The sequence below is a fragment of the Cryptomeria japonica genome, chromosome 4 (genome assembly GCF_030272615.1).
Source record: "Cryptomeria japonica chromosome 4, Sugi_1.0, whole genome shotgun sequence".
NCBI lineage: Eukaryota > Viridiplantae > Streptophyta > Pinopsida > Cupressales > Cupressaceae > Cryptomeria > Cryptomeria japonica.
Window position 1 is genome coordinate 247,519,435 of NC_081408.1, and position 20,046 is coordinate 247,539,480.

Here is a 20,046-nt window from a genome sequence, read left to right on the forward strand (position 1 = left end):
TCATTGCTAAATTTGAATATGCAGAGGACAAATCAAAAATCTTAGGGATTAATCCTTTCAGCTAGGAGGACAAATATGTTTTGATGGTTAAACCCTGGTTCTCAGGCTTTAACCCATCTACTGATTCATTTAATGAGATTCCTATTTGGGTTAGGCTCCCTAACCTTCCCCTTCATCTATGGATGGACTCTCTGCTAGAGGAAGTGGGGGAGGCTTTAGGCGAATTCCTAATGATTGATAAGGAATCTTACCAAATTTATCATTCTACTTATGCTCGTATTTTGGTTAACATTGATGTCTCTAAAGGGCTTCCAGTTGAGTTAGAGATTGAATCTTCCTTGGGATCTTGGGTCCAACCACTCGACTTTGAAGGTATCCCCTTTAGATGTCAAAAGTGCTTCCAGACTAGACATGTTGCTGCAGGGTGTGAAATAGATAAAAAGAAAAAAAGATATGCTTCTTGGTGGAAGGGTGCATCCTCTGAACACTATTTTGTTAAAAAGAAAAGCTTCTCCCAGGTGGTGGCACAAGTTCCTCAGACTGAGGGTATGCCTCTTGTTTCTGGTGTTGCCTTGCCTCAGGAATGTGTGGATGCCTACAGCGGCATCCCGAGTGATCGTTTGAAAAATGATGGATCTTCCTCTTCGATGGATGAGCCTCCCGCATCTCAGATCGTTGTTGTTGTCTATGCCTCTTTGGATGCTGGCTTTGTTCCTCCTGATGAGGGGAGGTCCTCTATTCTGGACCCATCCTCTTGGCAAAAGGTTGCTACTAGGGTTGAGGAGGGATGGATTACTATTAAAAGTAAAAAATCTAAATTGTCCCAATGCTCTTTTGATATGACCCTTCGATCCCATAAGGGTAGGTCAAATTCTTGATCCTTCCTGCTTGGGTTAGGTCTGATGGTTTTTTGCAGCTTATAGGTTCTTGGTGGGGGTTAATGTTGTTCCCCTTCTTTTGATTGGCTGGGCCAAATCTCTTTTGTGTTTTGTTTCTTTGAGTGATCTTTCAAGTTTATCTTTCAGTTCGGGTTGCAGGTCCTTCTAAAACTTGTCTTGTAAAGGGTTTCTGGTCCCTTAAAAACTTGTTTTTCCTTAATCAAAAACTTTTATGCAATGATAAATATACAAGGTACAATTTTTAGCACATAGCTTGAGCTTCACCTAACCCCATCTACATGTATTCATGTGGCCTTACCAAGACTTGTGCAATTTGTGAAAATGAACCCAAAACATTTCAAATTCAAATTCAACATTCTTAGGCTAGCCTAATTCTTCAAATTAGTCATTATGCATCAACTTGAAACATGAAAGGTTACACTTACCACCTTTTGAGTTGAATGTAAGAACTAAATGTAATCTATTTAAATCCTATAGCATCTAAACATCTTGAATCTTTAGTATTAAGCCTTCAAAGAGCAAAAATTGAGCATGTATTCTAGAACTATATGACAACATTTGAGCATTGTGCATGATTATTTGTTATTTTCATTTTTTTCTAGAAGTCATTGCATTGTTATCCTATGGTTTTGCCTAAAGGAGAATTAAACCTTGCCTATCAAGCTCTGAAATAGTGCTCCTAAACACTCCTTATTTGCAAATATAGATTTTACAAATGTAGTGAATAAGATCTAAGTAGCAAAAAGAAACAATTCAAATGGACACATTCAAATCCATGCACCATGTACTAATTGATTCTACACGTGAAAACTAACCCAAAATGACATAATAATTTTTTAGATTCTCAAGCATTCATCTACTTAACCATATTTTCTGAAAACCTAACAAATCAAGTACAAACACCTTGTACTATACTTTTCATCAATTGAATTCTAAAATTCAAATTCAACATTTTTAGGCAAGCCTAATCCTTCAAATTAGTCATTATGCATCAACTTTAAGTATGGAGTTTACACTTACCACCTTTTGAGTTGTATTTAAGAACTAAATGTAATCTATTTAACTGTCTAGATCTAGCATATAAACATCTTGAATCTTTAGTATTTAGCCTTCAAAGAGTGAAAATTGAGCATCTATTCTAAAACTATACGACAACATTTAAGCATTGTGCATGATTATTTGTTATTTTCCTTTTTTTCTAGAAGTCATTACATTGTTATCCTATGTTGTTGACTAAGGAGTATTAAACTTTCCCTAACAAGCTCCAAAATAGTGTTTAGGTAAACACTCCTTATTTGCAAATATAGATTTTGTAAATGTAGTGAACAAGACTTAAATAGCAAAAAGCAACATAGTTCAAATGGACAGAAATTCAAATCATAGTACTAATTGATTCTACACGTGAAAACTAACCCAAAATGACAATAAATTTTTTTATTCTTAAACATTCATCTACTTAACCATATGTTCTAAAATCCTAACAAATCAAGTACAAACACCTTGTACTATACTTTTCATCAATTGAATTCCACCTAAATACAATTTATTTATTTTAATCTCACATTTCTTTTAGTGTATTGCTCCAAATAACTTTATCCTGGCGTAATTATTTGATTATCATTGTTCAATTATTGGTGAGATGTAATTTTATTCTCTTAAAAAATAATAATTAAAAATCAAAATAAGAGAAATCATGGGACAATGGCAGAAGCAAATTGATAGCTTTTATTCTTGAAATCTCTTCCTTACCTTGTCTTTTAATTAAGGTAATAAAAAGGCAAATCACACACATTTGCAACCATTAAAGCAAGATGCAAAAGTACAGTCATCCATTTATAATACTTTCATGACCTGCTTATACCATATAAGCACTGTTCCACGTCAAGGTGATGTCTCCAACATATTGGGGACTTGCAGGGGCATCCCCTTTTTCAAGACTAGACAGCCTGCTTCATTTGGTGCACTAGAAAAATGGGGAAAAAAAGTTAAAATCTCCTAAAAACTTTAAAAATATTGTCATTGCAAATGCAGCACATTGTATTTACTTTTTAAAAATTTAAATGCTTTTAATTTAGAATATTTTAATAGTGATCCCCCTGCGGTCACCTTGCCATGCCCAAAATTTCGAAAAATTTACACCATCCCTGGATGCCCCTACCCCAGGAACTCAGAGAAACATTGCATATAATGTTTAATACTTTATTGACCCCATCTGATTATAATCTATAAACAAATTTCAATTTGACCTAACATCAGGCATTGGTGTTTATTAATCATTTACTGCAAAAGTACTACATAAGTCAAATATCAACCCAGCACATATTTGAATAACCACAAAATGTTCTCAGATGAAGCAAACAGAAAAACGTGTGATCTTGGTGTGCTTGACTAATTTTTCTTTCTCGCTGCAAATCCTTCCAACTGTGTAATGTCCCCATTTTGAAATAGGATTTAATAATAAATACTAACAATAAAATTAAAATATAAAAGAACAAAAATAAAATTAGAAATAAAATATAAAGAATAAAATTAAAATAATTAAAATTTAGATAAGTTTAATGAATGGTCAAAAGGCAGGAAATGAAAAGTTGTGAGTCCCTCAAACATGAGGTATAAAAGGGAGAAGAGAACTTGATTTGAAGGGGGCATTTTAAATCAACAATCAGAAGTGTAGATCTGATTTGAATAAGAAATGTGGATCTGATCTGAATAAGAAGTGCGGATCTGATTTGAATAATAAGACAACAATAATGAGAGATGAGTCGATGACCCTTTAAATGGATGTCTCTTTCCAAAGAGATGTGTCTCCTCAATAAAATAGGACAGTATAAAAGGATATGGAATGGAGGAAGAAAGGAGAAAGGGAACATAGGAATTAAGGAAGGATTAATGGAAGGAGAAAAGAATGTGAGGAAAATAAGGAAGTGACTCATTCAAAGAGGAGACATGTTGAAGGGTTGTGACTCTTTCAAAGGATGGTAATTGTGAAAGGTTCTGACTATTGCAAAGGGCAGACATGATGAAGAGGTGTGACTCTTCCTCACATTGGGAGATATAATAAGGGGAAGGTTGCATTTGAGGAGGACATCCAAGGGAGATCAATTTGGAGAATAATTTATTATTCTCAAAGGCAACACTGAAAAATGGTGACTCAAATCTTATTAAAGGTTATGACCCTTTCACATAGAAAGTATAAAGGGGAGATCACTCCTAGCAAAGCTCAATACATCATCACTCATCAATGCATCAAGAATCCAGCAATATATGAATCAGCAAAGGTCAAATCAAACAATCTATCAATTAGCAAAGATCAATCCAAAACAGTGGATAAACAAGCAATCAAAACATCATCAATCATCAATTCACACCTTGAAATCAGAAATCAATCATCAAATGTGTTTTAAGGAGTCGATCAATCTATCAAATCAATCAATTCATCATTCAAACATCACTCTATCAAATCAACATTCATAGAATCAACCATTCCCTCAATCAAGGAAAGCAATTGAATTAGTATTGGTGCTTGTAAAGAGCAGATCAATCCATAATATATCAGCAATCAGGCCATAGATCAGATTAGAATAATATATGTTTAAATATGTATACCTGATGAATACAGCAATATGCTAATATAATATATGTGCATTTAACACTATGTATATTAGGCATGAGTAGCAATATGGTTTCCAAATAAGCAACAACCGATCAAGGCAAGGTGAGTGAGGAAATACAAGGGGAAACAGTTATGAGGTCCTCTCCTAAGCACACCACCTCATGGTGGTGACGGGTAGTCCCATGAGGCCAACAGGGTGCAAGGAGTGCCCCGCCCTTGGGCTTAGAAGGGAAGGATGTTCTGGACACCCTATTGTAGTTTCCCCAAACATCTACCATGGTTGACCATTAGATTAAGTTGCTCCAATCATGAGGAGAATAAGGGTGACAATAAGAGGGGAAAGGATATGGGATTCCTCACTAGGTACAACCCCTCATATGGATGGCAAAGGGCCACATGATGGCCAAGAGGGATGGTATCATGGTATATCCACTCTTGGGCGTAGGGTAGAGTATCATTTATGGCACACTAACATGTCTCCTTATCCTAACTCTCTCCTATTGTTGAATTCCATTAATGAATTAGATATGTCATATGACTAAAATACAATTTGAATGAGCTTGGAATTGTGATTTTAGGGCAAAAACTAGGCCATTTACAAAGGGAGGATTACAAACTGTAACTGTTGTACGATTGAATCAATTTATAAAGTACAATCACCATCAGAAAATGTTTAACCACTTTGAAGCTTGTCAAAAGTGAATAGCAAGATTTCAGAATTAGCAATTAATATGTTGGTTCAAGCGTCAATTTTCTTGTGTAATTTCTATGCTGACCGTTGTTGGCATTGTCCACTTCCGGAACACATTTCACACTCACTTGAATCCCCAGCAACTTGACTTAAACAATACTTGATTCAATCTTCAACCACATTCTGCAAAGAAGTAACTTAATGAGAACTAGCGACTGAGTAAAATAAGCATAAGTATAGAAAGTTACAAAGAACTACGCGTAGCCTCAAAAAATTTAACGCAGCAAACACATATAATCCTCAATTACATTATTTTTAATTCCTCCAAAGTTTTAAATTCCACATGCAGATATTCTTGGCTTACATGGTGAAGCATAATTACAAGGTAATGATATCTAAGGCCTTCACTAACGACCTCAAGGTTGTATCCATACATGCATCTGCATAATCTGTGAATTATTTCTATTATTCTATCCAATTTAAAAAAATGGAAAACGTTCTAACTTGTAATATACCACATTTCAATAACAGAGGCCTAAATGTTTGATAGATCTCATTTAGGGTAAAGGTGCCAGTGTTAAATGTAATTAATTGGAACATTTAACCCAAAAAATTTGTTTCAACCTTGTTTAGGTTTTTTAATGTTACAGAATATGTCTGGAGATATGATAAATGTGGCTTATCGGCAAAAGTGCTTATTCTAAATGGTGCAGCAATGACCAGCCATGTTTATTTATGTTTTGTTGGGAGAATGGATGATGCAGAGAGTAGTGGATCTCAACAAAAACTCTTGGACAACCTTACCCCTCAACCTTGCTTGGTTCAAACACACCTACTCAAATCACCTATCAAGACCTTTCAATGGTCAAAGCATGCATCCTTAATCCACCAAACTCCACATACTAACTTAACACCATCATACCATTAGGCTAATCAAAAATAACCTTTTGATTAAATAAAACCAAAGTTACCTTCTTGCTGTCCTCTTAGATATACCTATACATAGAGGTATATAACTTTTGAACCGGTTCAAAACTCCTCAATCGCTCCGGTGAGATTCTGAAGAAATTGATTTGGAACAACATATCCAAAATGTAGACAAATCCAACGGTTTAACTCCGAGATATGGCCCCCGCATCAGACTACATTTTTCTGTGACTGTCATTCTGTCACCCTCTGCAAACTACTCACTTCCTCCACCCATAACTCATGTCAAACTTATCATGGCTTCCTGCACTTTTTAGGACAGTTATAATACATCTTCTCCAACACCCTGCCCAAGTGTGGGGTCTTGAAATGCAAACCAAACAAAAAACAGCACATTTTTATTATCACTGTATGCCCTAAACAAGGGCTTTGGCAGTTTTGACAAAAACTTTGGTAACTTTATCAAATGAAAACCAAATTGGATGCTACTACCGCCAAAATGAAGTTAACTCATCTTCCTATCATCTCAGAACAAATTTATTTTAAATATATATATCTTCAAATGCATCAAAAATGTCAAAGAACAGACTGTAAGAATGTGCAAACTCAGAAAATGCACATTAAAATACAATTTATTGCTCAAAACACTTTGTCTTCGACCATACATCAACTCTCTCTCCTAAAATGGATTGAAATACATTCTTTTATAGTGCTCCAAGCCTTCTAAGGCCGAAACCAACCTTCAACTACCTATAACTACATTATTTTGCAAAATAGCAACAAAAGTTGCTCAAAAAGTTGTCAAGATTGACAATTTCATTTGTCAACTTGACAATTTGAAAACTAACCATCCCAACCAACTCAAATGGTCATTAAATGACCTTTTAAACATTATTACATGCTTTTATTCATTATATTACCTATTCTACCCTTTAAACCCAAAATTAGCCTATTTTAGGCCTAATTGCCAATTTTGACAATTTTACAACTTTTGATCTTTTCATTACATTTTATATCATTTATTGGCTCTAATGGCCACATTACATTGATTGAAGACCTTAAAGGTCTTGTCTGACTCCTTTGCTCATTGAATCCTCAATAGGGCCTATTAGTGACCCTAGTGTACCTTGTCTTCATAGGTCTTCATAGGTGCTCCTGCACCAATGGAATTGAAGAAACATTATGAATCTACATGAGATTTTAATAAATTTGTAGGGTGCAACTGACAAGTGATTGCAAGTTTGATGCGGAAACAAGCATTAATGGGTGCACACAATATAACTCCCTCAATAAAAGTCGCTCACTGAAAATTAAGCTTCCAAAGAGTAGGGTGTGGTTGTTTTTATTCATTACTAGCAGAGTTGATCTTTCAACTTACAATTCAAAAGTGAGGATGCCTTGATATGGTTTAGTTTTTGATGGTCCATGGATCATGTCAATCATGAGCACACACTAGAAAGCATGGCATGAAGAATAGTGGATGTGGATGCCAATTGCACAGATGTTAACCTGGCAATAGTGATGTGATAAGGCCAGTGGTGGATGACATGGCAGATGTCTTCCAACCTGGAATGATTTGTTTGGATGTAATTTAACAGCTAAACATGACTACAGGATGGGCAACCATTATGTGGATTAAACCTACTTTGAAATGATCTAGAACGATGTGTCATGTGACTTGCCAAACTGAAAAGATTCTTGGAAGATTGGAGAGTCAAAGAACACTAAAGAAGATATCAGAGAAAGAGGGCATCATATGATAAAGAAGGACAAATGTGTAAGAATAATTTAGTGGGGACTGAACCATACTACATACCATTAAGTTACAAGACCTTGAGCTAACCTGTTAAAATATTCATCACTAGCAAATACCTACAGACAATGCACGAACTGAGGGAATGAGGTACTGCCATTGGGTTCCTAGATGGACAACTACAACCATGACAAAGATTTTGTCCACAAAAGAAAGGAACAAGACTGTCCCTTATCTCTAGCATGACCTAAGATGGGATACATTTAGATTTGGGAAAGACACTGAAGCAATAGAAGACAGAAATTGGACTGCAATGCTATTCTTTAGAAGGTTGAAGTTCAGCGAGATATTAGGCTTTCTCTCCATGTGTGTATTATAACTCTGGGTTGTGTGTACATGACGTTATTTTGTGTTGGGTGAGTTTCTGGTTTAGTGACCTATCAAGTAGGGTGTATATTCGTTGTTGTGTGTATTCTAATTGTCGAAACCCAGATCAGACTCTAGGGAGATGGTAAATAGTAGTCATTTCTTATTTGTAATTTTATAGAAATGTAATATGGTCTTCAAGTTGATAGTTCCTTGGTAGCATTCTCTACTTTCAACTGATAGCTCCTGGATGATTTTTTTTTTTAATTATAATGTTGCCTCTACAAATTTAGTATGACTAGATGGTATAGACCTAAAGGCATCGTATTCAAACAAAAGTTACCTTCTAGCATTGAGCCTAGCATAGAACTGATGTTAAGATGGTGTCAGATGGAGAGGTCCCACAGTCTCTCTGATTTTGCTTCTAGTAGGGTGTCTGTTATAGATGCTTGTAAGAGTGAGGTCTTGCAACGAAGCTCAGATTGAATCTTGCAGTATTAAAGAATTTTAAGTCTCTTGATTTCATGGACAAACCAAGTGTGCAAAGGCAAAATATTTAGTATAATGATTGGTATTGTAATTACTTTTGTTAGTAAAATAATTGGTAGTGTAATTACTTTTGTTCCCAAGAGATTGGTGGTAGTTGCTGACGGTTGGTAGTCTTAGTCTTAACCAACCACCAGGTTACTATATATACTTTGATTGTTGTATCGGGAAAATTAATGATTGTATACACATTACACTTTGATAATAAAGAACACATCTTTCTATCACGTTATTGTGTTGATTACTGTTATCTAGTGTTATTGTATCTTGTTTACTTTGTGTATAGGGAGGAAGAAGAGAGGGATACAAGTAGACATCATACCCTGGCAATTAATGCCCCTGTGACCAAACAAGGAAAGAAAACGTAGTGCAAACACTCGAGAGGAGAGAGAGATCAATGAGAAGATGGATCAAGGAACAAAGTGACAGACAGCAGTGATTACGGAGAATAGTTGAGTCCTAGAGTCCAACAACTATCGAGCACTATATATACTTTGATTGTTGTATCGGGAAACATTTATGATTACACACATTACACTTTGATAATAAAGAACACATTTTTTTGCCATGTTATGGTGTTGATTACTGTTATCTGGAATTATTGTATGGTATGATTTTGTATCTTGTTTACTTTGTGTAATCAATTAAGTTCCTTTCGGGAGTAAACATTTTGGCGTCACTATCAATTTGAACTTGGAGATCTAAGTGACTGAGAATGACGATAGACAGGATAGCAGAGTAATGGGTCAACCAATTGAACGACCAGATTCATTTAAGGAAGAAGAAGACCCAAGGGAAGACAAGTTGACACAAGATTTGGTATACTTGTGAGAAGCATCCATCAACTAGTACGTTCGACGGGAAGTTCATGAAAACGAGGTCCCTGGGAGCAATGTATAGGACAGCCTGACAATGAATGGCGTCGTCGATCGTCTCCTTTTCAGATTGACAAGGTTGTTGGCACATAACCTCATTGCTCTCCAAGACTAGCACGAGGACAAAAACCAAAAGCAGCATCGGCAACAGATACTACAATAGTATGAGGAGAGAAACCATAGGGAGGAAGACAAGAGGGATAAGTGCAGACGTCGTACTCCTAGCAATTAATGCCCCTATGACCAAACAAGGAAAGAAACACTTGAGAGGAGAGAGAGGGATCCGTGAGAAGATCTCTTTGGATCAAGGAACAAAGTGACAGATGACAGCGATTACGGAGAATAGTTGAGGAGTCCCAGAGTCCAGCAAGGAGTAAGAGCAAAGTGTTAGTCGAAGCTATAGCTAGGAGAGGCAGAGACCACGTACGTGGAGTGAGTGGGCGGAAGTTGCTAGGAACCTACCACTCCCGTACGAAGTAAACGAGGATCTTGCCGACCAAGCAAATAATCAATTCGTACACTCAATGTCGGACGAAGGGACTAACTCCACAAAAAGTAGCCCATCAGTAGGGACTTCCAGAGCGAGGCTGCTGAAATTTTTTAACACAATTTGCACCGCATTGAGATGGAGAAGAACTGAGAATAGTGGAGCCTGAACCAAAGACCCTAGGGAGGAGGGAGTCCAAAAACGAGGAACATAGCCAAGGTGTCGAGGACACTGACAATAGGCATGTAGAGGGCTCCCGCATGGCCGAGAGCATAGTTCAACAACTTGGCAACTTAAAAAATTGCTTAAATTTAATAGAAGTGCATTTTTTTTGCAAAATTCAATGAGGAGATGCATCCAATGAGTCAATAAATGAGTATACAAAAGAAACAAACTGAGTCTAAATATATTTGATTGATTTAAATGCAAATTGGGTACAAAATGGCATCCTCTTGTGGAATGTTGATGGCTGATAGACTGAAACAAAATGGAATGGCAAATTGTTCTTGTAAAACTAAAAGTAAATACTACATCAAAAAAATTTACATCTTCCTCTTCCTAGCTCTAGTGAAAACCAAGGGAGAGATAGAACTAGAGGGTCTAGTCCTAGGAGTCTGATGTAGCTTCTGCACCTCGACAAAATTAGGTTGAGGGTAGCATCCCTCGCGGGGGTTAGAGGGGTAGAGAGATAGGTCTAGATCTTGGGGGAGAGAGGAGAGAATGAGATAGAGAGTGGTAGAGAGAGGGGATAGAGGAAGAGTGATAGGGAGATGGATAGGTCTAAAATTTGGGGTAGATAAAGTGAGTTAGAAAGAGAGAGCGAGAGAATGCAGATAGGAGCCTACTGAAAACTGAAATTTGACTGTCTGAAACTTTTAAAAGATCTTCTAAAACCTAGAATTTGCATTATAACTCCTAGAGATTTGAAACCACTCTCAAAAATCCTACCAATATATACATGAAATATAACTTAAAATATAAAAAAGGAATAAAACATATACTTAAATGTTATATTAATTGTATGTATTCTGATGAAGAAGATGAGACTGACTTGAAAAAAAAAAATTAGATAATTTTTTGACGTGTTTCGGCCTCTTTTTTTATGCAACTGAGTTTTTGCTGAAAACTCACCAAGTTTTTCCCAAAACTCTGCGAGTTAATCGCGTAAATACTCGACGAGCAAAAAAAACATGCTTCAAAACAAGCCGAGTATTCCATCTATCGAGAGTGCAAGCAAAGCACTGTAACATGAGCGAGAGCAAAACAATCCTGTTAGGTTCTAAACATATGGTACATTATAACATAGAATGATGGTCCCCCGACGAGTCCATGGAAAGGCATAAGCTCCCTAAGTTCATAGGGAACGAATCAAAGGATCCAATATAACACTATAAGACATATGAGACCATAAGGTTGGCTAGCAGTCAAGAGGATAAAGATTATTGGCTAAGGTCATTCCCTGCCACATTGCAGGGAATAGCCATTGATTGGTTCACAGACTTGGATGACGAACATACACAATCCTGGGAACAATTGAAGAAGGCATTCCAAGAGGAGTTTAAATTGTTGAGGGATGATAATGAAATTGTGGCGAAAATTTACAACACTAAGCAAGGGAAAAATGAAAATGTACGAGCTTACAATCGTAGACTCGAGGAGTTGTTGGATAAAATGGAGAACTAGCCAACCAATGGGCTGAAGAAACGGTGGTTCATTGAGGGGTTGATCCCCTTGCTGAGGAAGAAAATGAAGGTGGTACCCCCATCGTTGTACACCGATGCCTACAATCGAGCAATGGACATTGAAAGTGAAAACAAAACATCCTGAGGAAAGAAGAAAGTCAGTGATGATGATAGTACAGAGGATAGTAGCAGTAGCAGTGAAACTAAAACAGTACAAGCCCTTCGATAGGATACGCTGAGAATGATGAAGGAATTGGAGGCCGAAAAGGAAAGCTCAAAGGAGAGTAAGGAAATGTGGTGCGCCGACTATAAAGTAGGTCAAACAAAAACCACTTGTCCAAAAAAATTATTTTGCGACATCTACCAATAATTGGGACATTCCATTAAGGAATACCTCTACAATTAAAAAAAGAGGAGCACACAAGTGCTCTTTGCCCAAGGGGAACAAGCAACCCAACGACCACACCACCAAAACCACCTGCCAATCCTAATGCATCACTTGGCAGGTACCATAACAATAGGTGAGGGAATAATGACAATTGCTACAATAATAACAACAGTACCCACGATGAGGAGAAGCATGATCCAATGCTAAAAATGTAATGAATGGGGTCACTTTGTGCAAGACTATCAGACGGTCAAAATAACAACACATGTTTTCTATGCAAACGGTGTGGACCTAGAAATCACGAAGAGGTCGACTACTTGAAGTAGAAGGGGGTAAATATGATGGCCATGGAAGAGCCAGAGGAGGAAGGATTGGCGATCACCAAGCCACAAACAAAGAAAGCAATATATCTAAATCCCCGTACGAAGAAAGAAAGACTTCAGGTAGCTAGAGCCAACGTGGAACGGGCAATGGCGAATGAAAGTAGAGTCTCAAATGAAACCACCAATACTCCATTACAATCAAAGTCGGAGAAAAACATTGTAAGATAGGTGTTGCAAACCACAATACCCGTAAAGGTAATTGACCTTCTACAAACCATGCCACAACTAAAAATGGCGATTACAACTATTATTAGTGTCAGCGATGACAACTACAGTCATCGGAAACAGTACAAGCCACGAGAGAAACTGACTGAGAAACTACCATGTGAAGGGGGATAGGGCGAGTGACTAAATGTTGTTGATGATGAGCATTGGTAGGAAACCAATTGTCATGGAGATGGAAATTATGGGAATGAAATTAAAAAACACCATCATCGATGGAGGCTTGAGAGTCAATGTACTACCAGAGGAAACTTGGAAGAGCCTTGGAAAACCTACACTCTAGTGCCAACCAACATTGCATTAAGCCATTGGTGACTTTGATGGCACAGAAGGTAACAATTGGCACATAGTCTTTCCTGGATTTTTTTGTCATCCCATTACAAAATAAGGCATACGAGGCTCTCCTCGAGAGAGGGTGGTTAATCACTGCCATGATAGATCACAACTAGAAGCAGAACACACTCTCAATCGAGAGTTAGGGAAGGAAGTACATCATCAACCTAAGGAATCAGGCGGTGAGTGAAGAACTATCCTCTTCAGACTCAGAGTCTGAAGACAAAGAGTGGAGAACGAAGGAAGGAAAGAAGAGGATGGAACCAAATGATGAAAGGAACTGGAACTGGAAGATTGCTCGAAGGATGAAACAAGTTCTCTAAGCGGGCTATTTCACTAATAGATGGAGGATTACAAAGTCTTCCACCCAAAGTGTGACATGCTACGAATCGTGGAGATCAAAGAAATCAGCGAAGGTACTGTTGTGACGTATTCACACATCGCCCATTGCAAATGGGGACCCCTACTTTTTTGCTTTCTGGGGTTTGTTTATAGGTTTTTTAGGGTTTTGTCTATTAGCCTTTGCATGCTGAGTGTTGCCAGAGGGATCACTAAGAGAGAAGGCTCTGTTTTAGCTAAAGGTGAGTCAGTGGATGCTCCGGGTTAGGGTCATCTTTGAATGTCTTCCTTAGGACAAGGTTTTGCTCTTGTTGCTAATTGTGTCTTGTTTGAGTTTGAGGAGGCCAATGAAGCTTGGTGAGTGAATATCATCTTTGAAGATCTGAGTTAGGTCAAATTAGTGAGTGATGAAGTTTGGAATGTCATCCTGATCCTGAAATTTGACTAAGTCTAGAAAATTGAAGAATCCTCCAAAAACTAGATTTTTCATTATAACTCCTGGAGGTCCGAAACCACTCTCAAACATCCTGACAGTATATATGGAATATAACTTAAACTATAAGAAAGAAGAAAGATATAAGGAAATGTCACTTATACTTAAATGTTATATTCCATATATGAATCCTGACGGAGAGACCAAAATGTCAAATTTCGCTCTTGACCCTTCCGAAGGGTCCAAAGCGAATTTCAATTTCGCTCCTGACCCTTCCAAAGGGTCCAAAGCGAAATTCTCCATACGACATTCTACTTTGACCCAAACTTAGAACTAACTCATTCCTAGGCATTATTGAGGGCAAAACACTTGTTTGTATGAAGAAATGTGAGAAATGAAGTCAAGATTTGAGCCTAAATGTGAATTTCGCTCCTGACCCTTCCAAAGGTTCTAGAGCGAAATTCTCCCTAGACGCTATTTTCTCCCTTGTTTGGGCTAACATCCTTGTTCCTTGGACATGGTGGGGGTAGATTGATATGTTCTTGCCTCAGGAAGTGATTGAAAGCATTGAGGAATGAAGATTTTGACCTAAGACATGGATTTTGCTCCTGACCCTTCCAAAGGGTCCATAGCGAAATTCATATTTCCTCTATTTTGCTCTTTAACTTGACCAAGTTTGGAACTTCTAAGGCATGGTTTGGAAGACTTGGATTCATATTTGCCTTGGAGAGGAGGTTTGATGCGATGAAATGATGGAAATCAACTTGGAAGGGGAATTTCGCTCCTGACCCTTCCAAAGGGTCCAGAGCGAAATCCTCCATTTGACCTTCTTTTTTGCCTTAGGCCCTAGGTTAGCCTTGTCTAGAGCTAGTTTGATGGTGGATTGCCTTGATTATGATGAAAGGACCTTGAAATTGATCGAGTTTGAGAGAGAATTGGATAAATGAAGTGGAAAATCAACCAAGAATGAGGATTTCGCTCCCGACCCTTCCAAAGGGTCCAGAGTGAAAATCCCCATAACTCTCATTTCCTTCATAGTTTTGGCCAAGTTCTTAGTTTAAGGCATGTTGGGAAGTGGATTGGTATGTTTTTGCCTTAGGGAGTGACTAAAAGTGAAGGAGTGATGAATTTTAGCCTAAAATAGAAATTTCACTCCTGACCCTTCCAAAGGGTCCAAAGCGAAATTCTTGAAAACTCTTATTTTCATCTTGGATGAGGTCAAGACATTGATTCTTATGGCATGGATGCAAGTGGCGTGGTGTATTTTTGCCTTGCAAGGAAGATTGGAGTTGAAAAGATGAAGAGTCAATCCTAGAGGGTGGATTTCGCTCCTGACCCTTCCAAAGGGTCCAGAGCGAAATTCCCCAAAACCTCCCTTTTCTCTCAATTTTGTGCCAAGCGAAGTTTGGGTCAGGGTGAATTAGGATTGGATATGTCCTTACAAATGACTTTGGGTTGCTAGTGATCAATAAATTTGAAGGAATTGAGCAAAAACTAGGATTTCGCTCCTGACCTTTCCAAAGGGTCCAAAGCAAAATTCCTGAGATGACCTATTTCCCTTGCAAATCAAGTCAAACTTTTGGTTTTTATGGCTTAGGGAAGAATGGAGCAACGTTTCCTTGACCTTTGATGTGAGTTGAAATGAGAGACATGAGAGAATTTGTCCTAAAATGCAAATTTCGCTCCTGACCCTTCCAAAGGGTCCAGAGCGAAATTCCAAGAAGACATCCATTTCTTCCTTGTTTGGACCAAGATCTTAGTCCCTTGGGCGTATTTGGAAGTAAATCAACATGTTTTTGCCTTAGGAAGTGAATGAGGGCAAAGGGAATGAAGAATCAAGCCTAAATCTTGAATTTCGCTCCTGACCCTTCCTCCAAAGGGTCCAAAGCAAAATTCTTGCAAACAACATTTTTTCCCTTGGAGAAGGTCAAATCCTTGGTTTTTAATGGCGTGGATGGAAGTGAGATGATGTGTCCTTGCCTTTTGAGGTGGACTAGGGTTGAAAAAATGAAGAAATGTGCTCAAAACTAGAATTTCGCTCCTGACCCTTCCAAAGGGTCCAGAGCGAAATTACCAAAATCCCTCTTTTCCTTCCATTTTTGTGTCAAGCTAAGTGTGGATCAAGGTAGATTGAGCTTGGAAGGACCCCTAGGCATGCCTTTGAATTGATTGTGGACACCAATGATCAAGATTTTGAGCTTAAACTAGGATTTCGCTCCTGACCCTTCCAAAGGGTCCAGGGTGAAATCCTAAATAGGTCCTGTCCCTGGCCAAGATTCTTAGCGAAATTCTCCTTTCTAGCCATTTTGAGGGTCAAGCAAGCTTTGTCATGTTGAGAGAGGGATCCAAGAATGAAAGTCCAAGTATGAAAAGTGAAAAGAGTAGACTTAGGTGAAGGAAAACAAGCAAGTCAAGAATTTCACTCCTGACCCTTCCAAAGGGTCTAGGGCGAAATTTTCAATTTCACCTAGTTTGCTCATGATGAAGGTCAAGAGATGGATTCCCAGGCCTTGGTGGAGAGGAGACTAGTGTATGCTCACCTTGGAAGACATTTTGGAGTAGAGAAGTGATAGGACTTGAGCCTAAACAAAAATTTCGCTCCTAACCCTTCCAAAGGGTCCAGAGTGAAACTCCTAAGTAGTCTAATATTTTGCCTAGGTCCTTGAGCAAAACCTTTTCCTTGGCAATTTTGGAGGTGAAAGACTTGATCTTGGTGAAGTAATGTTGAAAATGAGGTCTGATTGAGCAACTTTGTCAAAATTCGCTCCTGACCCTTCCAAAGGGTCTAGAGCGAAATTTTTATAGGGCCTGTCCCTAGAGAGGATATTGAATGAAATTCCATTTTGATGTCTTCTCATTAATTATTTAAGGTGGAAAATGCTATGTTGAAATGAATATGTCATATGTGCTTAATCATCCTTTGGTTTATTTTACAGATGGGAGGAGACCAAGCCAGGACAAGGACGACCTATTTCCAGTCCATCCTCATCAAGGACATTCCAAAGGCACAAAGATGGACTCAAGGTGTTTTCAAACGTTGGAAAACTACAGGTGTTCAAGAAGTTGCCAAAACCTTCACTTCGCCACGCTAAGGGACCACATGATGACAAAGAAAGGCTTTTGCCAGCACTTCAGGGCAAGATATGCTACTGGAGAAGGAAGACTTGACAATAAGGAAGCTTGGTCAAGCAAAGGAAGTACATTATTCATCATATCAAAGACAGAGGAGGATCAACCAAGTCACAAGCATTAGGCAAGGTGGCATCCCAGTCATCATTCCTCCGGTCGGATTGGTCCACCTCAGCAAGACCAGATTCAATGTATCTAATCTATCGGAGGCAGCACAAACATCGATGTACCTACCCTGTAATGTCCCCAAATCCGCAATCTAAAAAAAACATATAAACAATGAATTTCAACAATTGATTTTGGTATGAATGATTTACCTAGAGTGTAATTAGCCAATTCACTTAAGGTCAATTGTTATCAATAAGTCAATTCCCATATTTAGTTCCTAATGAGATCAAGAGGTCTAGCTGCAGTAGGATGCCCGTAGCGCTTATCAGGCCCAAGGGCGGTACACTCCCCCTTGGCCCAACAGTCGGCAGACCTTTAGTCATCCGCAGTAGGTGGCCTACCTGACAGAGGCCTAGTACCTGCTATCCTTATTACTCTATTCTTCATTAATCTCATTAGGTTTGGATATGCGAATTGCCTCATTCATTAACATGGTAATATCTTAATTCATTCCTACTAGTCCTTAATTGAATAATGCTGTTTATTCCTCAAATTGTAGTTGTAATCTATTTATTAGTTAATTTAGTCCATGGAAATTCATTCACATTGCATACCCATATATATATATATATATATATATATATATATATATATATATATATATATATATATATTATATTGATTTTCATTATATTAATCTCTATACCATTGTATTCTAGCCATATCTATGTATATTATAGCCACATCTATGTATATGCTATGTACTGAATTAAATAAACTACATACATTTATGTATTGATGGTTTTAATGAACATCTACCCTTAGGTATGTAACCCTACTAATTTACAAATAATTAGGGTTTCTATCTTGTAATCCTAGCCATTGATTCTAAGTCAATCAGAGCCGTTTGTTTGTAAAGGGTTCTCTATATAAAGCCCTGGCTCCTCATTTGTAAAGGTTAATAGTCGGGGAATAGTTAGAGATAGTCAATAGTCAGTCGTGGTAGTTCAAGAGCAATTAGTTTTTTAGGGTAGAGTAGAAAGAGAAGGCAAAGATTGTTGTCAAGACATTGTTGCAAAAGACATGTAAACTTCATTGGAGAAATGGTGAATTCTATGGGTCGATTCAACAATTTGCATGGTCTCTATACTTCTCAAATTTGATTTCATGTTATTAGGTGAATGGAAGAAATTTGTATGACCAACTGTGAAATTCGTATATCCATACTACTAGCGGTTTGTTGATTGCAGACTTGCCTTGCGTAGTCAACTGGAATCATTTAGCTTAAGCTTAACTTCAATTATCGCTTCTTCATTGATATGCATCAACCTGACGGTGTCCATGCTTGTAGCAGTGATCTGAACATCATAAAGCTTTCCTTAGAAGATCGCACTAACCTTGTGGAGATGATCCTAGGATGTCAAAGCAAGACTTAGAGTTTCATCAAAGGTCATTCATTGCTCTTACGTTCTTAGTGTTAGAAATAGATCCCATTCCAACCCTTATCCTTTTTTCCCTCTTTTCAAAATCAAGGGCCAGTAAAATTCCACGTTCCAATAATATCCAAAGCAAATCAGACGTTCAAGTCGTCGAAAGTAAGTCCCCTTGTGATTCCAGCAAAATCACAGAATCACATCATACCGCAAAGAGCTTATCCACAAGTAGAGAACCTACATATCAGAACCTTGGAGTTATTCCAATTGATCCTTCGGCGAGATCTTCAGCAGTCGGGAAACTTTGTTCAAGAGAGGATAAGATACCTTGGTATTTTATTCTGTGTTCTCATGTGCATGAAAAACACATCAACATGTACAGAGAGTGCTACCTTCCCTCTGGAGTAGGAAGAATATAAGGAGTGGCACGAGTGGATGAAACGCCTACCCATTGTATTGAAAGGGATAAAGTAATGAAGTATGAAGAGTTGAATGTGTACAAGGTAAACTTGGGTGATGAGGGCAACCCGAAGGTGATTCTCATCAGTGACAATTGGAACTCGGTACTAAAGGCAATGACATTCAAAATATTCATGGAGTACAAGGGCACCTTTGTGTGGACGTACAAGGACCTTAAGGGGATACCGCCAAAACTATGCATACACAGAATTCCCCTCGTACTAGGTGCACAACCCGTACAAAAGTGGCCCTACCGAATGAATAAAAACTACGATGCCAAGGTACACGAGGAGATTGAAAAAATGTTGGAAGCCGACATAATATTTAAGGTGGAAACAAGTGAGTCGGTCTCGTCAATTGTTATATCTCTGAAAAAGGAAGCAAACCAAATACAAATCTATGTGGACTTCAGGTGTCTTAATCTAGTAACAATCAAAAACCCGTTCCCAATCCCATTCACTGACACCATATTGGAGGAAGTAGCAAGCCATGAGATGTACTCCTTCATGGACGAATTCTCCAAATAAAATTAGATAAGCATTGTCGAGGAAGATAAACTCAAGATTACCTTCGTGGTGGATGACAGGATGTATGCATACAACAAGATGTCGTTCAGCTTGTGCAACGCCCCTGTCACCTTTCAGCGTATCATTCTACATATCTTTGACAAGATGTCCGTGGGGAATTTCAAAGCATTTCTAGATAATTAGCCAATATACAACGGGCAAGGAACTCATCTCACTGCACTTCGAGAATGCATGGAAAGGTGTTGAAGAGCACATTTGGCATTGAACCTGAAAAAGTGCAGATTCATGGTACCCCAAGGGGAGCTACTTGGCCACATAGTTTGTAAGGCAGGACTTAAGAAAGACCCAAACAAGGTAGGGGTCATTGTACAAATAGAGGCATTGGAAAATGTAACAAGAGTCAAATCCTTTATGGGCCACATTGGTTACTGTTGTCATTTTATGACACCCTTG

The 20,046-nt window shown here is 38.1% G+C and overlaps 1 protein-coding gene across 3 annotated transcripts in view; it reads right to left on the reverse strand.

The window, feature by feature from the left end:
- Window positions 1–2,570: 2,570 nt before the first annotated feature.
- LOC131045634 (sirohydrochlorin ferrochelatase, chloroplastic-like) overlaps window positions 2,571–20,046 on the reverse strand; it is a 57,972-nt gene continuing 40,496 nt past the window's right edge. Inside the window, exon 6 of one of the 3 annotated variants that reach the window (XM_057979241.2) lies at window positions 2,571–2,862. In XM_057979241.2, the coding sequence (XP_057835224.1) occupies window positions 2,851–2,862 (12 nt within the window). In that variant the 3' untranslated portion in view covers window positions 2,571–2,850. Of the gene's footprint in view, window positions 2,863–5,047; window positions 5,387–7,252; window positions 7,286–20,046 lie in introns of those variants that run through there. The other 2 variants (XM_057979240.2, XM_057979242.2) reach the window with 2 other exon arrangements.